The sequence below is a fragment of the Chelon labrosus genome (assembly GCF_963514085.1).
Source record: "Chelon labrosus genome assembly, contig: SCAFFOLD_105, whole genome shotgun sequence".
Lineage (NCBI taxonomy): Eukaryota > Metazoa > Chordata > Actinopteri > Mugiliformes > Mugilidae > Chelon > Chelon labrosus.
This window is the reverse complement of record NW_028181761.1, coordinates 17,652-37,697: the sequence shown is the minus strand read 5'-3', so window position 1 is coordinate 37,697 and position 20,046 is coordinate 17,652. Positions and strand designations below refer to the sequence as shown.

The following is a 20,046-nucleotide window of genomic DNA, read 5'->3' as shown; positions in this document are numbered from 1 at the left end:
ACCAGAACACAGATAAATAAGGGGTAAATTACGTAGATTGTACTTTTTAAACGAATGAAATGAAACCCCACCTAATCACTGTATAGTTATGTGAATAATATGTGACGAGTGTGTAACCGTTAATTAAATGCCTACATATCTCCCTAATGCTAGAAGAATACATCATATTTGATACCAGATATCACCTTGTATATAATACAATCGTGTAGTAGATTAACTAAAAATTTATAATATTGAATAATTACCCAGCCCATAATAGTATTCTCTTGAGGGAAATTAGTTTTCCCCTCTAAAGATTTACCATATTGTTGTCAATTCTTCCTAGTTCATCCATCTTTTCTGTCAAACTATGTGTTGGACATGACTATTGTGACATACATGAATCAAATAATCGTTTTGGCATGATCATCTTTACTGATCATGAAATGCAATATACTACAGGTTTATTCAGCCAGTACTGTCTGCAGGACAGCATGACATTTGCACACATCTCAGACGGTGGCACACGCAATGCAGTGGTGTCTGGCCCTCTGCTGGATTAACATGGAGCTGCTTGAAGCTTTTTTACCAGCCTGTCCCATGCAGTCCTATACATATACCATATTTCTCCTCAACTTCCTGTCTTTAGACAAAATTTAATGTGCACTATACAGTAGGTACATGTAGTGTAAACATAGTTGTCAACAGCAGAGGTTGCTACAAAATGTATATGTGTTTTTTATTTGCTTAAAAACACCTACAGTTTATGTAATGACATGATGAATGTTTAATTGTCCTTATTAACAGCCTGTTCATTTAAGCAACGTCACAGAATAAGGAATGTAAGGGTGTGTTGTATAACAACAGGGTGACTTGCACAATGAGAGAAAACGTAGAGTAGGTACATGATGAAAATGTGACAAAACGGTAACATTATGTGTTAATGTTTTCATTAAATATGAAAAATACTGTTGCTGAAAAAAATATTAAGACATGTATGACAACGTTTAACATAAATGGAGATCGGTCCTACACAATGAGCAAGTCTATTATGAGAATATGTACATTATATGGATTTCCCCACCTGTCTTTGACACAGTGACCTTCTGATGTTGCAGATTTTACAGTGTGGTCCAGTGTAGTCACTGTGGGAGAGCAGGGGGCAGCAGAGGGAGGGAGCTGGGCAGACGCCATATATGGGCACACCACCGACTCTGCTTCGCTATTGGCTATGGGCCTTATGCAGCTGCTTGTCAACAAGATGGCCTTCCTCCTCTTGCCGTTTTGACACTGATTATTTTGGTATCCCCGAGAACATACCGTAAAAGCCTGTGTCACTTCTAAACAGATAGTGAGAGAGCGACTGCTGAGAGTCCTAACAAGGCGCACAGTCAGCTAGACTGTGTTCAGAGAACTGACAGGCACACAAGCCTTGATAGCAGCCACAACTAGACAAGGTTGATAATAGAAAGTAGCTGTTGGCTAATGTCGACGCTAGCCAGCCAGTGAGCTAGCTTAGCTACGTGGACACGGATAGTTAACTCGTGTCACCTGCATTTAACCCGACAGACTGGTTTTGTTAGAGCGAAATACAACGCGGAAACACTTGTTATCGACAATCAGCCGGTCCTGGGGGCTGTCTTTGGAAATAAACACCGTTAAGGTAAGTCGGCTACTAAAATACAACGTTGAGGGTTTTTATGTTAGCTTGCTAGCAAGCTCTGTCATGTTATTATGCAGGTAAGTTGTGCTATACAGTTAGCAAGCTCGTTCGCTAAAGACGAGTCTGTTTACTCTGCGTTTCTACTATTTAACCAACTAAATGAAGGATAAAAGTTTATAGAAATGCAGTTGGCTTCGACATAACGTCAGCTGTTGTTAAATATTAACGGACTGAACACAGGTCCTTCTTGTCAAATAAGCTGTTGGACATTTCACATTACTACGACGCTATGTAAGCTAACCTTTTGCTAGTAGGTAAATCAACCATTGGTTGGTCCAAGATGTCCCAGTGTTATTGCTTCAATTCTCTGAAATCACGAGTTTATTTTTGTTATTTATAGTGTTTTTAGACACACCACTTGTTGGATTTGACTGGAGAAGTTGGCATTATTTCAGCTTGTTGACTAGGGTTATAAACTTACGTAAAACACAACCAGGAAAGGTGTCGTATAGTGGCCGTGGGCCTCCGTTTTCGATTAAGAAGTTATAATTCAAGTAAACACTATACAATAAGTGATGTTTATTTTAACAGTGGGTGTTTTTTATTGAATGTGAATGTAAACAAACGTGTTGGCCCTTGCATGCCACTACTCTGTTGTTGTAGGAGACGCCAATAGATAAATCTATATGGATAAGAATAGAATAAATCTGTTGTTGTGACAGTAACAGCATAAAATCTCCCATTGTCATTGCTTTAAAGTTATTAGTTTTGTGGGGTTTGATTTAGTTCATATACATGATGTGTAGTTTGATGTGATATTGTTCTCCTTTCATCAGATAATGGCCTTTGATGACACAGTGGTCTTTGTGATTGTGGAATCAAAACTTGCATCAGAGTTGCCTGTGATAAACTAACAGCACAGACATGCAAAGGCCGACACACAAACAACATAGATACAGTCCTGCAGGCCAATCAGTGACTCTTCCTAGGTGTCCTGACAGAAGGACTGCTCTCGTGTAGTGTTCCTGGGCAGACTGCTGGAGTAATGCACTCAGCTCTATTGTTCTGTTGACAGTTTGCTGCAAAGCTGGCCTGCTGGCCGCACGTCTGTTGCATTTTCTTCACAGAGAGCATGCAGAGAGGGAGACAGAGCTAAGACATTTTGGCATGCTTCAAATACTACAGCATTTGGCCGTGTGGCTAAAACACTGAGAAATGGTGTGTAGGAAAGCTATGAAGGACAGTTGGAATTAGCACTGTTCGCTGTTTATCAGGGTCACGCTTTTTGCTAGGGAATCCTTAGAACTATGAGGTGGTAAATACCGTTTAGTTGTCCAACTTTAGCATTTAGTGGGAATAAAGTACACACTGTGTTGCGCAATACATGCAGCTACCATAGTAGAACCATAAACCTAGTGAAAGTGCATAACAAACTGCTCTTGATTTGTTTAGGGAAATGACACCCTCCAGCAAAAAAAAAACTATTTTAATGTAATGGGACAAACTTGTCAATCTCTAACTATGCAAACAGCAGATTAGTAATTTGTGAACACACAAAACGACGTACTGTACATGCAACTATTTTATTTCTAAGAAAATATCAAAAGAATGTGAAGGAATAATGTTTTTGACATCCGTGGCACATCCCTTCTCGTGATACTGCTTTGTACCTCGTGTTTCGGTGTGCCCAACCTGCCAAAAGTCCATCCAATTCTTGTTAAAAATGTTGAAGGTGGTACGTTTGGAAGTAGTCCCTAAATGGAATAGTAACTGCAACTGAATGGCTGAAATGCTTGGCAAACGACCATTATCACCACCACCCACTGCTGGCAATAAACCTGTTTGATAAAAGGGATAGAATTTGAAGCGTTAACATAGCTGGTGTGGTCTACCGCTGGAGACAGCCCTAGGTGGGAAACGGAATTAAGTTTGATACAGAACTTGGCTGTCTCTCAGAGTTTTATCAGTTTGGTCGAACTTTGCGTATTGCATCACTTCAGTTAGTTAAACATATTCTCTTTTCAGAGTTAGGTTGTATGCATACAGTAGTGGATCAAAATGGCAGTAAGTTCAATATATTTCAATCCCTCAGCGCTACTACTTCTTCCTCTCATGTTGGACTGAAGGCAGACTGGACACTGTGACTCACTGTTACCTCATGAGCTACAAAGTGGTATAACAGACTTATAGTTCCTTTAATAGTTCTGTATATTTGCGATGTGCATCTGTGCAGGGAGTTTTATCACATTTTGACTGCCGCAGTAATCCACAGACATTCGACTCTGACAGAACAGTGAGTAAGCCATTGGCGTATCTAGACTTCGCAATGCCAGATATATGTAATCAGAATCTTCCAGACAGAGAAGTAATGACGTATTCTGTATTATTGACATATTGTACATATTGAAGTACAAAATTTTACTATGTAATGAGTGAGCACTGTTATTGTACAGGATTTCTGAGAGAAAAATATATCTGTATGATACATACACCTGTATCTGCAGCTACTTTTGCCGGGCTAGACTCCTGTATATTGTCTGTATGTTGGTGAAATAGAAGAACCCCTTTTTTCCTCTTGTGGTCCATCTAACGCTTCTCCTTTCATTGTATAAATTATTCTCTGTAGTGTGAGCGGACCTCTGACTGTCTCCTGTTAAAAGAGCTTCACCAACACTACATAACATGGTACAGTAGCTAGTGTCATCCTGTGTCTTACCTACTGCCTGCATTTAGAGCAGGATACTCCTGTGCATGTGTGGAAAAAGTAGATGAATACAAAAGGCAAAGCATCATTTTCTTTTGACAGTTGAATTATCAGACAGCCTGCGTACCTAAAGATGCTGAACTGGGCTCTTTAGTGCTGCTCTGGTGGGACTGGCTGCCTCTGCGCTTGGACGGGATTTGCAGGATTAGGTTGTTGCCGAAAGCTTAAAACCAAACCCAAGCCTTTTATTTGCAGGAACTGCTTCAAGTGAAGAGGAGAAAAAACGTAAATGTCGTTTAGCACTGACCTGAATTGACTGCAGGGATTAATAGTATTGAAAACTGAATGAGAGATGACTGTCCAGCTGTGTCTGGATCTGAGATGGCGCTAGATAGTAGAAAAACACTTCTCACAGGCATCTGAAAAGCTTGTATTTTCTTCGGTGTTTTCATCCTTCATTTCAAAATCCTGTTTGTCATACATTTAAACCAACTGTCAGCTGATGTAACGTATTTTATGTCAGTGTAAAACAATAAGTAAATACAAATCTTGACAAAACAGTACTTTTTACACCTAAAACCTGAGCTTTGGGAATACTGTTCTGTAATGGTGACAGAGAAAGCAAAATGTGGATTCATCCTTCCACAGATGCACTCCACAGGAGCCTGCATGCTGTGCAGCAGTGATGTTATGAAGCCAACATTCTGTTGCCACCATATCTTTCTGACCACTCATTCATTTTTAATGCCAGTTAAGCCAATAAAAATGGCTTGATCTTTTATGTATGTATATGTTGTCGGGTGACATGCTAGGGTTAAAACTGTCAAACTGTTGACAACCTAATTGAAGCAGCCTTGCTTTGGGTGAATTGTGACAGTCATCAAAGAAAGAAATCTGCAATAACAGTGGAATAGTCTGTTAAGCTTTACTAAAACACAAAATACAGTAAGTAAATATATTCAGAATCAGAAAGTGACAGAATTAAGTTTATAACCTGCTAAAACCTGCTTAATCTGGTCCAGTGGGGATATGGCATCTCTTTCCAACCTTTCTAAAGGTTGGAAAGAGATGATTCTGGCTGGATTTTATTGTACGTGAGACTTTATATTAGAACACTGCCGTGGGTGGATGGTCTCTCATAAGGCCTCTTTTATAATACCATCCATCTGATATGAGATGGATTGCATGATGCAGCGATAAGAATGGGGAAAGAGGAGTGGATGGAAAGGAGGTAGAGAATCATAGTGTTTAAAGAGAGATAGAGAATGGGAAGTAAAAAGGTTCACTAGCTTATTTTTTTTCTCTCACAATAGTATAATCTGCCTGCTTTTAGCTGAGTTGTTGCTGCGTGATTACAGACGAAGCATTTGAATTGGTTCACCACTCTGTGTGGGCGTTGTTTGCTTTTTGCACCTCTCTCAGCCATTCCATTAGTCCAAATGTACAGAACACCACCCATCCAATGTGTCAGACCGAGAAGTACAACAAATGAACCTCTTTAAAGAATGTGGATTGAATGTGGTGTGGATTGAAGGAGCCCAGTGAATCATAGCAGGCTACCGTGAAAGCACAGAACAGTCATAAATATAACAAGCATTTACTAAATAAGGTCTTTGATCAACTGTATTATGCAACAAGGTCGTTGGAAGCATGAGAAGCACTGAGATCGTCAAGTGTTGCAATAAAAGCTTGTATTGTCCATTGACACTGGCATTATTCCATAGCAGGCTGAGTAACAGTGTATGTGTGTGGTGAACAATTTTCTTTTGGCGTGGTGCTAACTTATTATGATACCTGGGATTGTCTGTCGGGGTTTTTGTTGCTTGTTGAGTCAGATTTTAATTTACACTAAAATGTGTCCAGTATGTTCCATTCAGGAGTGGGCGACAAAATCTGTTCACCTAAGAATCATGAAAAAGTTACAGAAGCAAAAATACTGAACTCAGTCGCAGGGGCACAGTGCAGCAACTGTACACCAGCAGCTCCGGCACTGAAGAACTAGACGTGCCAAATGACACACTGCTTCACTTCACAAGTTAATTACAGATGCATAAAGCTGCTTTTTGTAAAATTCGTAGTGGAGCTAACTTTATTTTGACTGGGAGGTGTGAAGGGACACTCGGCATCTGAAGGAAAATGGGGCTAAACTTCTGTCATTTTGTGTTTACCATGACGCTAGTCTGTTGGTAGTCTGATTCTCGGGCCGGTTCTATATGTAGGCACATTTATGTGCTCAGTATACATGAAGCTAATTAAGGTCAAATAATTTGTAATGCAGTTACCTTATCTTTACCAAATTGTAACGTGCTTACAAAAAACTTTATATTAAACTATTCGAAGGCTGGAGGGATCAGTACTCATGTGTCCACCTGTAGTATGTGCTTATCTGTGGTATAATCGGCACCGGTGAGTGATAATAATGCTCTTTGACAGATGCCCCTTAACTGAAGGGCTTAACTGTATGTCTGAGAGTAAGACATGAATCGGTCCCGCATGCAGAGGCGACTTTTAAATCAGCAGAGAGCTCCATTGCCACTTGTTTCTCTCTTAAAGCGTGCCGGCACGTTCCTGGCAGTCCCTACAGCTGGCAGAGCTGCTGAAGCAAAGCATGCTGGGTAGACTAGAGGCTTTCCCCCCTAGCCTGTAGCACAGGCTCTTTTGGCTGGGAGAAGGGGGTGAGGACAGCTACAGCAGTTTCACTACTACCCCACCCCCCCCTGCTGTTTTCTAAAAATAGGTCCAGCATATGCCCGCTTGCTCCTCCCTGTGTTGCCTCCTATTAAGCAAGTCCTCTTTGAAGCACCGGGATGCAGAGGGAGAGAGAGGAGAGTCCATTTGGTGCTTTTGTGTTCCATCTTTCATCCCTTTGATTTGCAGGCTGCATATCCCAAACCTGAAATTGAATCCCTTTAATTTGATTTTGAGGCTCCAATGCAGGGGAGATGATCTTGGTACAAAGTAGCAAATGTAACTGCTAATCGAGTTTAGTTAAAGTAGGAGGCAGGCCAGTTGTGATTAATTGTGATAGTAGTACGATGATAGTTCTCTTCAGTCTATTGGCTGGACTGCTGGTGTGGACTGATAATACTCTATTTGAATACCTTGAGGCAACTATTCACTACAGCCTCAGCTGGCCATTGATCATCTGAATTAATCCTAGCACTGATGACCATTGTTACTGTAGAGATTTGAACACTGTGTGCATTGATTAACACTATTCTCCACCATTTCCTCTTATCTCTTTCCTTCTGATGCAGGTTTTATGCACAGTTTTGCTGGTGAGCTTGGTCATAGTGCCCATCACGTTGGCACCAGGACAGAGGGCTAACAATGAGGAGAGCTGTTGGTTTCTGTTGCCCAGCGTAGATGCCGATATGCCACGGTGGTCCGCATCCTGATGGACCGAGATACCTTCTCCCACATCCGGCTGTGGTGCCCACGTCCCTTTGGCACCTACTCCCAGAACAAAGCTAGGAGCCCAGGCTCAGGGGGTAGCGGTGGAGGCGGTGGTGGGGCAGGGTCCCCCTCCCTCTGCAAGGCTGAGCCCTCTCCAAATGCTAGAAGGACGGCAGATGGAAGTGAAGATGTAGGGATGATAGTGGGGGTGCAGGAAGAGAATGGAGAAGAGGAGGATGTGGGCTCAGAGAACACTCCACCAGAACCTGAGCTTGAGTCAAGCTCCCAAACACAGAGCCAGACCCCTCAACCCCCTTCAGCCCCTCCTTCACCACCGTCCTCTGGGTCCCAGATGGAAGATGGCCGCGTGCTGTTAGACACCTGGTATGTTATTAAGCCAGGCAACACCAAGGAGAAGATTGCCTTCTTTGTCGCACACCAGTTCAGCGGAGCAGGCCAGCCCAGACCTAGCGCCATGAAGGTAAGGAGCTGAAATAAAAAATGCAGCAGGGTTTTTCTTTCTTGAATTCGGTTATTTTTCAATTAAACATGAATTATCTTCTCTCCACAGGTTAAAGGTAACTGGGCTACTGACTGTAGTAAAGCCAAAAGACGAAGACGATGCTCATCTTATGACCCTCCAACACGCTCCCAAGCCTCAGAATCGCAACACAGCCATGACTCCTCCCTTGCACCTCCTAGCCCTGATGAGCCACATCATGGGGTTAATGAGACCGACCTGCTTTCTGTGGCAGAGATGGTTGCGTTGGTTGAGCAGAGGACCGCCATGGCCCTTCAGGGGATTGTGGCTGTTCATGGGAACCAACACCAACCTCCCAATACCACTCACAGTCAGGGCCTGAGCCCCCACCAGCACACTCTACTCCGGGGCACAGTGTCAGACCCCTCTTCTATGGTGTTTGTGTCAGACAGTTCAGATGGCCAACCCTCTAAAGAGGGCAGGGAGTCGCCATCATCTCCCATCCAAACGGACCAGGAGCTTGAGGAGCAGCAGGAATCATTGAGGGTAGCTCAAGCCATCGCACATTTTGAGTCCCAGAACCTGGAGAATCGGCTCCATCTGGGCCCTGGCTCTGGACTAGACTCTTCTAGTCGAGACAGAGAAAGGGAGTGTAGGAGAGGGGTCGAGTCTGGCACTGTAACACCACCTCCACCCCCCAGCCACAGTCATGGTGAGGTTAGGATAGCTTTCCGAGTGTCGAATCTTGACCCGCGCTCTCAGTTGGAGCCAGCTGGCCGGTCCCGTTGTATGTTTATGAGTTGTGGTGGTGGGAGTAATCAGGCAGCAGCCAGGGCCAAAGAGAAAATCACCTGTGACCTCTACCAGCTTGTCAGTCCCTCATCAAGAGATCCCAGTAGTCTGCTGCTTGCTGCCACAACTGCTGCCCCCAAAACAGATGGAGACCTACATCACCCGGACAGGTCGACCTGTGGCAGCCCGGACACAACCCAGGAGCTCTCCTCTGGGGAGAAAAAAGCTGTGGGTGTGGGAAGGGAGCGAGTGACTGGGTTCCATGTGGAGGTGGTGGTGACAGGTGCTGTGGACCAATGTGTGTTTTATGGCAAGGACAGTACCGAGAATGTGCAAGAGGAGACGGTGTGTTTTGCTATGCCTAGCGGAGGAGGGAGTGGTACGGGTGTAGGAAGCTCTGTTGACCCGTCGTCGGATGATCCCCCACCTGGACAACTCTTTTTCCTCCAGCCACCTCGGGGCCCAGAGGAGGATGTAAAAGGAACGGGTGCTGGCAGTGGGTCAGGAATTTGCTCTTTGGACTGTGCCAACAACAACAGTCCTGGGACAGGGGTGGCAGTGGGCTCAGGGGAGCGGGTAACTCGACCAGACTCTCCCAGCGTTGCGGAAGACTGTTCAGACCCTTCACTGTGTCGCCTCTACCGCCATGTGTCCCATGACTTCCTGGAGATCCGCTTTCAGATCCAGCGGCTCCTCGAACCACGACAGTACATGCTACTGCTCCCTGACCACATCATGGTCAATATTTTCAGCTATCTGCCAACACGCTCCTTGGCAGCCCTCAAGTGCACCTGCCACTACTTTAAGGTGTTGATCGAGACATATGGGGTGCGGGCAGTGGATTCACGCTGGAATCAAGACCCTCTGTACAGGGATGATCCCTGCAAGCAGTGCAAGCGACAGTATGAGCGCGGGGACGTTTCTTTGTGCCGTTGGCACCCCAAACCTTACCACCATGACCTGCCTTATGGACGTTCCTACTGGATGTGCTGCCGGCGTACAGACAAGGACACACCGGGCTGTCGCGTTGGGCTCCATGACAACAACTGGGTCCAGCAGCCAGCTGATGGCTCTACGCCCATTCGCACCAAGAGGGAGGACAGGAGGGAGGAGGCCAGGTAGAGAGGAAAGGGTACACCTCAAACATACCAACTCTCATCTCATTGTGTGTACCTCCTTCTTTCACCTTCACATCTCTGGTCAGAAGATAAACAGGTGAACAGAGAGGAGTATAAGGAGGAATGAGCACTCCAGAACTATTGTGTTTTTCTTTGCTCCAGCACTCCTCTCTCATACTTGCTCTCAGCAGAGGAAGGTTGAGAGGTTAAGTAGGAAGAGGGGTGTGTCACTCTCCTTGCCTTTTTTTTTTTTTTTTTCCCAAACCCCCCAGAGTCCTTCTCTCCCCCCCACTGTGCTCCAGAGTGGCTACTTTTTAAAAGTTTGCATACCAGGGTTGGGGTCCCCTCCTGCTGCTGTCGTTCAGCCCATTTTCTGCCTCATAATCATTCGAGTTCCTGTCTAACTCTGCACATGGTCGTTAGGTAATTCATGTGAAAACTTTGCAGTGTATTTGATTGAGATTAGCATTCATAAAGTGACGCATAGAAATGTAATGCCCTAGAGCCTGCTTACTATTCCCAGTATTTGTTCTGTGTTCTGTGTTGTATCACAACTTCCATGTTCGCTGTACAATGGTGCTTCAAGGAATGAGCTGTGCTGAGTCCAACACATGTAAAACTTTTCAGTGGGGGAATGTTCAGCATTACTATAGAAATGTGATTGTATAAAGCAAACTTGACTTTCCGTTGTACAAGATTGCCATTTGTACCTGTCCCACATCATGCTTTTCTTTCTGAATGTGCTGTAATGTTGTACTATGTTGATCAGTCCCCTGATGATGCTGCTGAAATCATTGCCTGTGTCACTGATGTTAATTCTGAAATAGCCATACCATTGGTTAAGACGGGCACGGTCTCTGCGTACTAACCAGTCTCACTGAGACCTGTTGAGATCCGAGACCCCTGTCATTGTTTCAGAGTGGACCCTAACCTTGCTGACCAGCCATAAAGAGGAGCCACTGACTACTTTCTGGTTTACAGAGAATTATGGGAGATGGACTTGATTTAGACCAGGGGGATAGAGTGGGATTAAAAAGAGAAACTTGATGTCACTTTGGAAAGGCCTGATGTCACTTTGTATGGTTTGATTGACTTGCTTGTTTGCCATTTTGTTTTTGTTTGGCTGTTTTATCGGGGTGTGTGTCAGAGAATGTTTGCTGTTGTATTTGCTTTTATTCTTGAGGACTGTGTTCTCCCTGTATCAGTCTGTCGCCCTACTCATCTTGCAAAGATGTATTTTTATTTTTTTTTTTGAGCACTCCATCTTTGTTTTAAGCCCCAGCTCTCTTCCTTTTCCTCCACCTCTCCGTCCTCCGATTCGGCAGAGGGCAGTGTTTGCCAAAGCCGTCATTCATGCTTTGAAGCGGGTGAAACCAACTACCACAGACCGCAGAAACTCTCTACACCAGCTTCCAGCCTTAAAAGCCCCCTACCTCTTTCCCACCCTGCAGGAGACTGAGGCGTCAGATACCTCACAGATGAGCAAGAGTATTGGGAGTTGCACAGGACCCTGTAAGTGGCTAGATTTCGGATGCTTGACAGACTCCATCCAGCTCTACTGGATCCACCCGAAACTCTTAGCGTGAGAGTGTAAGATGAACAGTGCCTGGTGGTGGCTCTGACTCTTCATTCATGGAAAAAAACAACAACCTCTTTCTCCCCTTCCTTCCCCCTCACCCTTGCTTTTACACTCCCAGAACTCTGCGAGCTGACAGACTGGACAGATGTGATGAATGATGCTGAAACTCTGCATGGAGATGGGAAGATGGTTGGGTAGTCATGGGACTCCAGACATGTACAATGCTAATGGGAAATATCTGCTTAAATAAAAACAGAAGTGATGATTAAAACTGGAAATCTGAATCACTACCTGGTTGGTGTGGTGTCTGATAAGTGAACACAGAGTCTGCAACTAATAATGACTTTAAAGCTGTATGTAAACGGTTGATTAAATTATTTGTTCTGTACAATGGCAGCACTAATGCTTATCTTATCGGCGTGTGATTAACAGCCACATCAACAGCTTTCGTACTACATGTGATAGCGTTATACCTGCTTAAATAACCAAACAAAAGTAAATACAAACCATTAAATGCATACAAGGCCACAGGATAGACACTCCAGTGTTATCGGCGTCTGACATACAGTTCACTGCTGTGTAGTTGTCTTCTAGTAACTGTTCTGAGCCATAGTTTCACAGGAAGTCAGAAAAAAAACAAATCAGGGCTGCTTGAAGCCTTATTGAGTTAACATAAATCATTTTGTATTTTCACACCTTTTAAGACTGATTTATTGAATCAAAATGTAACCATAGACAGTAATGGCGTTTTAATGTGATTAAACTAGCCTATAGAGTTTTATTACACACATTCTTTAACAGTGTATAAAGGCAGTGAAGGACTATAACCTCTAGTAGGACTGTTGGTAGTATATTTGCATCACCTACTGACCTTTCTTAACTATTTTGAATAATGAGAATATTTTTGCAGTGACAAGTCATCACCAACAGATGGCAACACTGTTGTATTCATTTCCTTTAATTGATTTAAGTACTGCCATGAACAAAGTAGTTCCAATTGTAGCGCATCAAAATACAAACTAACATTTTAACATTTTTGAGTTTGGGGGGAAAAGACCCCCCATCAAGCGTAGTATCCCCACATGAAAACTGCTACAGTCATCATGACTAAAGCGTTCGCATCCACGGCATATTTCCACACTGGCTCCTCACTGATGTCAGGCATCAGCTCTGACACCTCAGGTTCATCTTCCTCGCAGTCCTGGGAGCTTGCGTCCTGGCCAAACAAACGGCCAATCAGGCGACAGATACCAGACTTTTCCTCTAGCTGAACCACTGAAAGGGAAAAAGGGTTAGTACTCGTTGCGAGTGTGTGTTTGTAACTGTGGTTTCCTTTCTGTCTTACCTGTATCGCTATTGTTATTGGCCCTCATCCTTTCTTTGGCCTTTCTCCTGGCTCTCCTCCCTTTTTCCTCTTGCTCCCAGTCCAAATCTTTCCTCTCCTCTTTGGAATGACGAAGACTGAACACCAGACGATGGAGCTGAAAGCAGGGACAGAGAACCCTTAGGTAAATGTGTAAATGTTCTATTGAATGCCATGGACTTAAATAAATTAGGTCTTAGTGAGTCAGTCAATCTCTGAGTACAGTAAGTACTGTACACTAATCAGGCATAACATTATGACCACTTTCCTAATATTGTATAGGTCCCCCTTTGTGCGTCTAAAACATTTCTGGCTCATCAGAGAATGGACATGGGTCTTCTGAGGGTGTCCTGTGGTGTTTGATAACAGAATATTGCTAGTGGGTTGAGAGGAGGGGCCTCTGTGGATCATCCCATAGAAACTTGGATCAGTTTGGGATCTTGTGAATTTGGAGGCCAGGTCAACACCTTGTGCTGTTTTTCATGTTATTTGAGTTGTTCCTAAACTGTTTTTGTGTGTGTGCCTGTGTCAGGCTGCATCCTGCTGGGGATGGCTGCTGCCATCAAGGAGTGTCAGTGCTATGGGGTGGGGGTGCCTGGTCTGGTCTAGGTGGGTGGTACATGTCTAAGTAACATCCACATGAATGTCAGGTCCAAAAGTTTCCCAGCAGAACATTGAATTTTCACAAGATGGTCAATGTTATTTACTTCACCTGGTTTTAATGTTGTGGCTGATCGGTGTGTATCACTTACATGTTGATCCTCTATGGGCTCGGTGCAGTAGCTGACCAGCAGCACCAGCATTGATGTACAGAAGAAGAGTATGATGGCGAAGTGGAGGTAATGGATCCCACACACAAGGAAAGGGCAGTTAGATGGGAAAATACAGCTGCCGGTACCGAACCAGAACTCAGGCAACATCCGGCACAGACCCATTACCAGACCACCTACCAGGCCCCAGAAAGCCCCCTGGATGATGAAACGTCAGGTAGATGTGATCTCACCATGATATGATCTTACATCGTATCGTTCTCGTCGACGGGTGCTGCCTCACCTTTTCATTGACCCTCTTAACAAACACAGCCAGGAAAAAGACGGCGGTGATGGGGGGAGCCAGGTAGCTTGAGATCGACTGGATGTAATCGAACAGCTGACCGCTCTGTGCCGCCTGGACCACTGGGATCCAGCAGATACTGACGGCTACAATGCAGAGAACCCAGACTCTGTGGATGAGAAGAACAAAGTCCATATCAGTTCATAATACCACACCTTCGTACAGTGTTCAATAGCAGTGGAATCACACAGTGTGTATTAACAAGTGCACAATTAGTCATAACGAATGGCTTTTAACAGAAGTCCTTGTATTACTTACATTCAAATGAAAACAAGAATCCAGCTGAGAAATTCTACTACTTTTCTTACCCTTAACCTTTAAAGCCAAATTGCCTGAGCCTGATCCAGTGCACATTGTGCAGTATACATAAATCAACAACAACATTAAGACCACCTGCCAAATATTGTGCACCCTGAACAGTTCTGACTCATCGTGGAACAGACATGGGCCTTTAGAGAGTGTCCTAAGGTGTACGGCACCAGGACATTAGTAGTGGGAGCAGAACATTGGATTGTAAAATGATGATCAGTGGTCAGTTTGATGTTGTGGCTGATCAGTGTACGAGGAAGCAGTCAGATTTGCTTCTTCTCATATAAAAATGAACAGTATATGTTTTTTTTTTTTTTACTCATTATTAAAAATGAATGAAAGTTTATGGTCACGTCCTCTGTTTACCTGCCTACAACGATGAGCTCGCGCTCTGTGGCCTGGGGTCTGATGCGTGTCCAGATGTCCATGGTGAACAGAGTGCTGCTGCTGTTAAAGATGGAGGCCAAAGAGGACATGAGAGCAGCCAGCATCACAGCCAGCATCAGACCTCGCAAACCTCCACGCAGAGGCGACGGGAAGAGGAAAGGGGAAGAGGTTAGAGGTTATGAAGGATAAAGCATGTGAGGTAAAACTTCCCCTTCTTCTTATTTTAGATGTTTAGCAGCTGGGTGCTCTTACCATTGGGCATGATTGACACCACCAGTTTAGGATAAGCAATGTTGGAGCAGCCCACCTCCGTCCCACAAACCCTCTTGCAGATCTCAGGGACCACACAGCCAACCTCTTCTACAAGAAGATGGACACATATTTTTTTTGTTTTTTGTCAGCCTTGCTTTAATGGGGTTTGACAAGACTACAGTGTAAGCCACAGACCTGGGTAGAGCACTCTGCTGATCATGCCGGGGAACACCATGAGGAACATAGGCAGCAGCTTGAGGTAGCCACACATGATGCAGCCCGCCTTCACATGGGTGAGACTACGGGCTGCGAGGCAGCGCTGCACGATCACCTGGAGAAATAGACAGGCATGGACACGGAGAATACAGCTATCACGATTAGGAGACTGAGCTGAGATCATTTGGTTATTCTGGGTCTTGTGGCTACTCCGCTTCCTGCTCCTTAAGGATAGGCAAAGCTGCTTTAAGAACAGCCATGTGACCTGTTTTAGATGCAGTAAAGGAATCTATGTAAACAGTTTAAAGCTAAAGTGTTTAACAGATATTTATCTTCATTTTCATTCCTTTTAAGGTGATCACTGAACACAACATCACAACTACAACTTAAAATCTACTACTACACCATGCCAAGCACCTGGATACAGTGTATGTCATATCCATACTGGGTCACTGCAGCACTATGGGTTCTTCCTGTTGAATTAATGTTGCCACCTTACTGGGACTTATCATTTCTCACTTTATTCCATTCCACACATCTACACAGGGTTTTATGCATAGGCCTATAGAACTACATTATATGGTATTCATACACTGTACTTTGCATGCCATTGCTACACCAGTCTCCTGTTTTTATTCCCTTAATCCTTGTAAATATACAGTAGCTTAACCTGTCTCCACCATATAGTTTTTCATCCTCCAGCCTGCCGTTTTTGTTTCTTATTTAACTTTATCATAGTTACCTTGTCACACTTCATTTTTTCCCAACTGATTTAAAAATTAAATCATATGTATCTGTACGTTGTGCATGTGACCGACCCAGTGACTGCTACGTGGCTACTCCTTCTGCTGCCCTTTAGCAGGGCTGTCCAGATACCACATTGCTTATTATGTGGTATTAAAATTCCATTATTAAGATGCTGGAGTGACAAAACCTATTTGTCAAATCCAAGAAACAGTGGGAAAATGTGAACAAATTAGTTGTAATCGGGCTAGTTGATTATACATTTAATTTAGTGGTTAATTTTATGGTTCAGTGTTAAAATTCTGGATTCTGGACTTTTGTAGGTCAGTATGACCCCTATGAAACTGGCTGACCTGTGCATTAATACCAGCTCTCTTTCTGCCCTTCCTGTGTCCTTGGTTTTCACCAGTAACAGCAAACCGCTTTAACCATCAGGGTTAGACTGAGAGGTGAATTCACCTGGTCTGTACACCAGTACCAGCCTCCCACTATCGCAATCCCGAACACCACTCCAGGCCAGGGCATGTCCCCCGTGGTCGGGTCCCTCAGCAGGCTGAAGGCGTCCTGTCTGGGGGTGTAGCAGTGGGAGGAGATGTTGTAGCGCTGGGGGTCCACGGAGGAGACATTAGTTGGCATAGCAGATCTATATTTGGCGAGCAGGGCGTCGTAGCCTCCTACTTCAGCAAAGGCTAGAGGTGTGGAGCAGAAAGGGGTCCTGATCATTCAGAGGGTCACAGAGATAAATCACAGAGAAGGAATGTTGACTACTGGAATACAGTAGAATGACATTCACTTAACACCTGATTTCCCAAAACCATGTATGGCATTCTTAAAGTTCTTGGATCAATAGTCCAGAACTATCCTGTTGTCTTGTTTTGTCCTAACTGGAGATGTGTGACAGCTGCTGAGTCAGCACTAACTGCTCAATGCATCACCAATGCGCAAACGCTCAGAACACTGGTTTCTCTCCCATTTTTATCTTGTCTGCTCCCCTCTTGGACTTTGTCTACAACCTACCCCAGGAGTAGACTCTGATAAATATTGACCTTTTATTTAAAGAAATCAGTAAAGTCGTACGGGGAGCTTGTTGTCGTGTCAGCTGGAGGTTGAGAGCCTCTGCAGTGTCAGCATGCTGTACCGCTCTGCAGTGAAATTAATGATTACTGACCCTGGTTAACATCTTTGCTGTTGCGGAGCTGCTCAGTGAGAGACATGGATGCGGGCCTGGCAGAAGCCAAAAACTTTAACTGTGTGTCGCACAAAATATGTTAGCGAATTAAATGCAACTCTGTAAGTTTGTACTTACAGTAGCCAGTGAGAAAAAAGGCCCCAGCAATGATGACAAAGGTCTGGACCGTGTCGGTGTACATCAGCGCTGCCAGGCCACCTGGGAACACACACATACACACTCACCTTCAAATACATACAGTTTTATTTCCATAAAGTTGGAGTCGTGCAGTTGAAGTAAAGATATTGAATTTTTATTTCCTCGTGTGGAGGAAGCTCTAAAATATCTTAATCCTACATTACCCAAAATGCTTTTCATTACACCCTCACTGCCCTGTCTATGCCCTCAATTTGTGGTTTCCACATCAACGCTAAGACACTTCTCATTAGATTAGGGTTATTTCAGAGTCCTGCTACATTTATTTACTCCTCAGGAGAAGAACAGCTCTCAGCAAAAGTAGTGGAAACAAATATTTTCAAAGTAACTTTACGAACTGTTTTATTTTATGCATTCACAAAAATGCACATGTGCATACACACCTGTCACCGTGTACAAGGCTGTTATTAAAAGAAGGGCAATGACGGCCACGTAGATGTTCCACCCTAACGCCTGCTGGATGAAAACAGCTCCTGAAAACATATCCACCTGGAGAGAGTCACAGAGGGAATGATTTAACACTACATGTGTAGTTTTTTTTTCCTAACCGAGTGCTTTGACACGATGACTCACTGAGATCTTGGTGAAAATGTACATGAACAGAGAGATGACCGAGAGGTAGAGGCTGATCCTGGTCCCACCAAACCTCTTCTTCAGGTACTGCGGCATCGTGATCACCTGACACATCCCGTTATATCACCCCGTTAGTGAATGATACACTTTTTAATGGACTGAAACGAACGTACAGAGTGAACTGCTTACCCCCGCCGTGAGGTAGACGGGCACAAACAGCCAGCCCAGCAGCAGCACGATGAACAGAGCCTGGCATGTTAACAACACACAGCTGTCCCAGTAAGCAGCTGACCATGAAGCACTGCATCCCAGACATTACAATAAGATTCAATTAAAACTTAATATATGAAGGCGTCTTACATTCCACTCAAAGCCTCCCACAGCGATGCCACTGGCTGCTCCGGTCCCTGCCAAACCCACAAAGTGACCGCTACCAATGTTGCTGGCGAACAGAGATGCACCAACCTGCAGGAAACAACATGAGCACACTCCAGATCCTACCACAAGATTTTGCTGCTTATTAAGATCAGGACAACAGTCAGGGGTCTATATGGGCACTGAAACAGGTTTTGTTTGCTACAATGATTTGTCCTTTTCATTCTAGGAATTACATTTCCTAACATGATACCAGTGTAAGAGACATTGTGCAGTTTAACAAATCAAGTGGATATCTTCGAAAGTTACAGACTCTTTGTGTGATAATGACAGTGTTTCCTTATTGAGCTACAGTGGAGGAATAGTGACAGTCTTAAAACCTGTCCGCCAAAATGTCTCACCCACATTTACACCTCAAGTCTGGAGTTTCTGGCCGTTAAACAGTAGGTTGTTCCCACTGACTGTGGAGAAACAGGACGCTGAGGTTCATCTGATCAACATCCTCTAATTGCGGGTGACTATCTGGTTGTTGACAGACTCTAGCTGTGTGAGTTTCAAGTGTGGGCCACGCACAGATGTTCCTAACAAGAACCTAAATTCCCCATTTAGTCATTTAGAACTGAAGAAACCACTTGGATGAGTGGTGAACCGCTTCTTTGTTTCAGCTTTGATTTTTGCCTATAACATGACCTTGTATGACTGAGGGCATTTCGACCTAAAAAGGCAGGTACATCAAGTGTGCCGTTACATTTAAACTGGATTAATGTCCATTATGAACAGGAGGGAATGATCACAACAAGCAAAAAAGGTTTTAACATCCACAAGAGAATTTAAGGAATGGTCCTACCTGTCAGTTTCAAACAGATTGATTTACTAGAAGAGTATTCCACACAAACACTGACATTTAAAAATCCAATGATGATATCAGCCCATATTTTTATACATATAAAACAAAAACATTTTTGCTAATTAAGGCATTTTCTAATTGCTTCACAGCAGGGCAGTTACAGATGAAATGAGTCAACGCTACCTCTGGTGGACAAATGGTGTAATGACAACACTATTTCTAAATTAACAAACATAACAGACATTTCAGTTCTGCAGTTTGTAGAATACGAGCTAAAACTAGCGGATACTATACTCATCTAGGTCTATATTGAACTCACCGGCCACCAGGTCATCGTGCGCCCCGCGAGGAAATATCCCCCGACTGTCCCACGTTTGGTTCGTAACATGGACTGGACACAGAGAAATCTGATTATTCCCAAATACAGTATTTTTTTTTAAAAACATATTTTACTCAGTGAGAATCTCTCAGGTGCACTTACCCAAATGCCAACACTAATAACCATGATGAAGTATCCCACAATGATGGTGATGTCTGCTGGATTTTTGATGGTAACCTTGTCTGAAGAGAGATCCTCCATTGCTCCACTTACGCTTGAAAAAACACTTTGTTTCGTCTGAAGTTTGATTTAATTTAATTATCTCCCTACACAAGGCAAGTAGTCTCTAGTTTATCTACAGCTTCTAATGAACGTTAGTGCTACATGCACCTTCATCTACAAAAATCCTAATCCTAAATAGTCGTGGTGGTGATTCCCAGTGAGAACTTTGG

General features: G+C 43.9%; 2 protein-coding genes across 3 annotated transcripts; one reads left to right on the top strand and one right to left on the bottom strand.

The window, feature by feature from the left end:
- The first annotated feature begins 372 nt into the window (after nt 1-372).
- Nucleotides 373-10,140, top strand: fbxo46 (F-box protein 46). 2 transcript variants are annotated; one of them, XM_084575138.1, is made up of 4 exons: nt 373-1,642; nt 4,269-4,327; nt 7,604-8,223; nt 8,314-10,140. In XM_084575138.1, exons 3-4 carry the CDS (start codon nt 7,744-7,746, stop codon nt 10,135-10,137), a joined length of 2,304 nt encoding a protein of 767 aa, XP_084431264.1. In that variant the 5' UTR covers nt 373-1,642; nt 4,269-4,327; nt 7,604-7,743; the 3' UTR covers nt 10,138-10,140. The 2 variants fall into 2 exon arrangements, with proteins under 2 accessions (XP_084431264.1, XP_084431263.1); XM_084575137.1 differs by lacking the exon at nt 4,269-4,327 and having other exon boundaries at nt 374-1,642.
- Nucleotides 10,141-12,526: 2,386 nt separating this feature from the next.
- On the bottom strand, nt 12,527-19,624 carry slc5a2 (solute carrier family 5 member 2). The gene is made up of 14 exons (XM_084575141.1): nt 19,595-19,624; nt 18,414-18,518; nt 18,243-18,302; nt 18,054-18,158; nt 17,864-17,969; nt 17,403-17,483; nt 16,556-16,785; nt 15,332-15,467; nt 15,137-15,244; nt 14,864-15,014; nt 14,129-14,297; nt 13,828-14,043; nt 13,058-13,193; nt 12,527-12,987 (listed from the first exon to the last, which is right to left on the bottom strand). Exons 1-14 carry the CDS (start codon nt 19,607-19,609, stop codon nt 12,776-12,778), a joined length of 1,830 nt encoding a protein of 609 aa, XP_084431267.1. The 5' UTR covers nt 19,610-19,624; the 3' UTR covers nt 12,527-12,775.
- Between the last annotated feature and the right edge of the window lie 422 nt (nt 19,625-20,046).

Excerpts from the sequence above, each read along its gene's own strand:
- fbxo46 (XM_084575138.1), top strand. The coding sequence starts at position 7,744 with ATGGACCGAGATACCTTCTCCCACATCCGGCTGTGGTGCCCACGTCCC. Across the intron at positions 8,224-8,313 it reads CCAGACCTAGCGCCATGAAG|GTTAAAGGTAACTGGGCTAC; the intron begins GTAAGGAGCTGA and ends TTCTCTCCACAG.
- slc5a2 (XM_084575141.1), bottom strand. Across the intron at positions 18,159-18,242 it reads CCGTCTACCTCACGGCGGGG|GTGATCACGATGCCGCAGTA; the intron begins GTAAGCAGTTCA and ends GGGATGTGTCAG. Across the intron at positions 14,298-14,863 it reads GAGCTCATCGTTGTAGGCAG|AGTCTGGGTTCTCTGCATTG; the intron begins GTAAACAGAGGA and ends TCTCATCCACAG.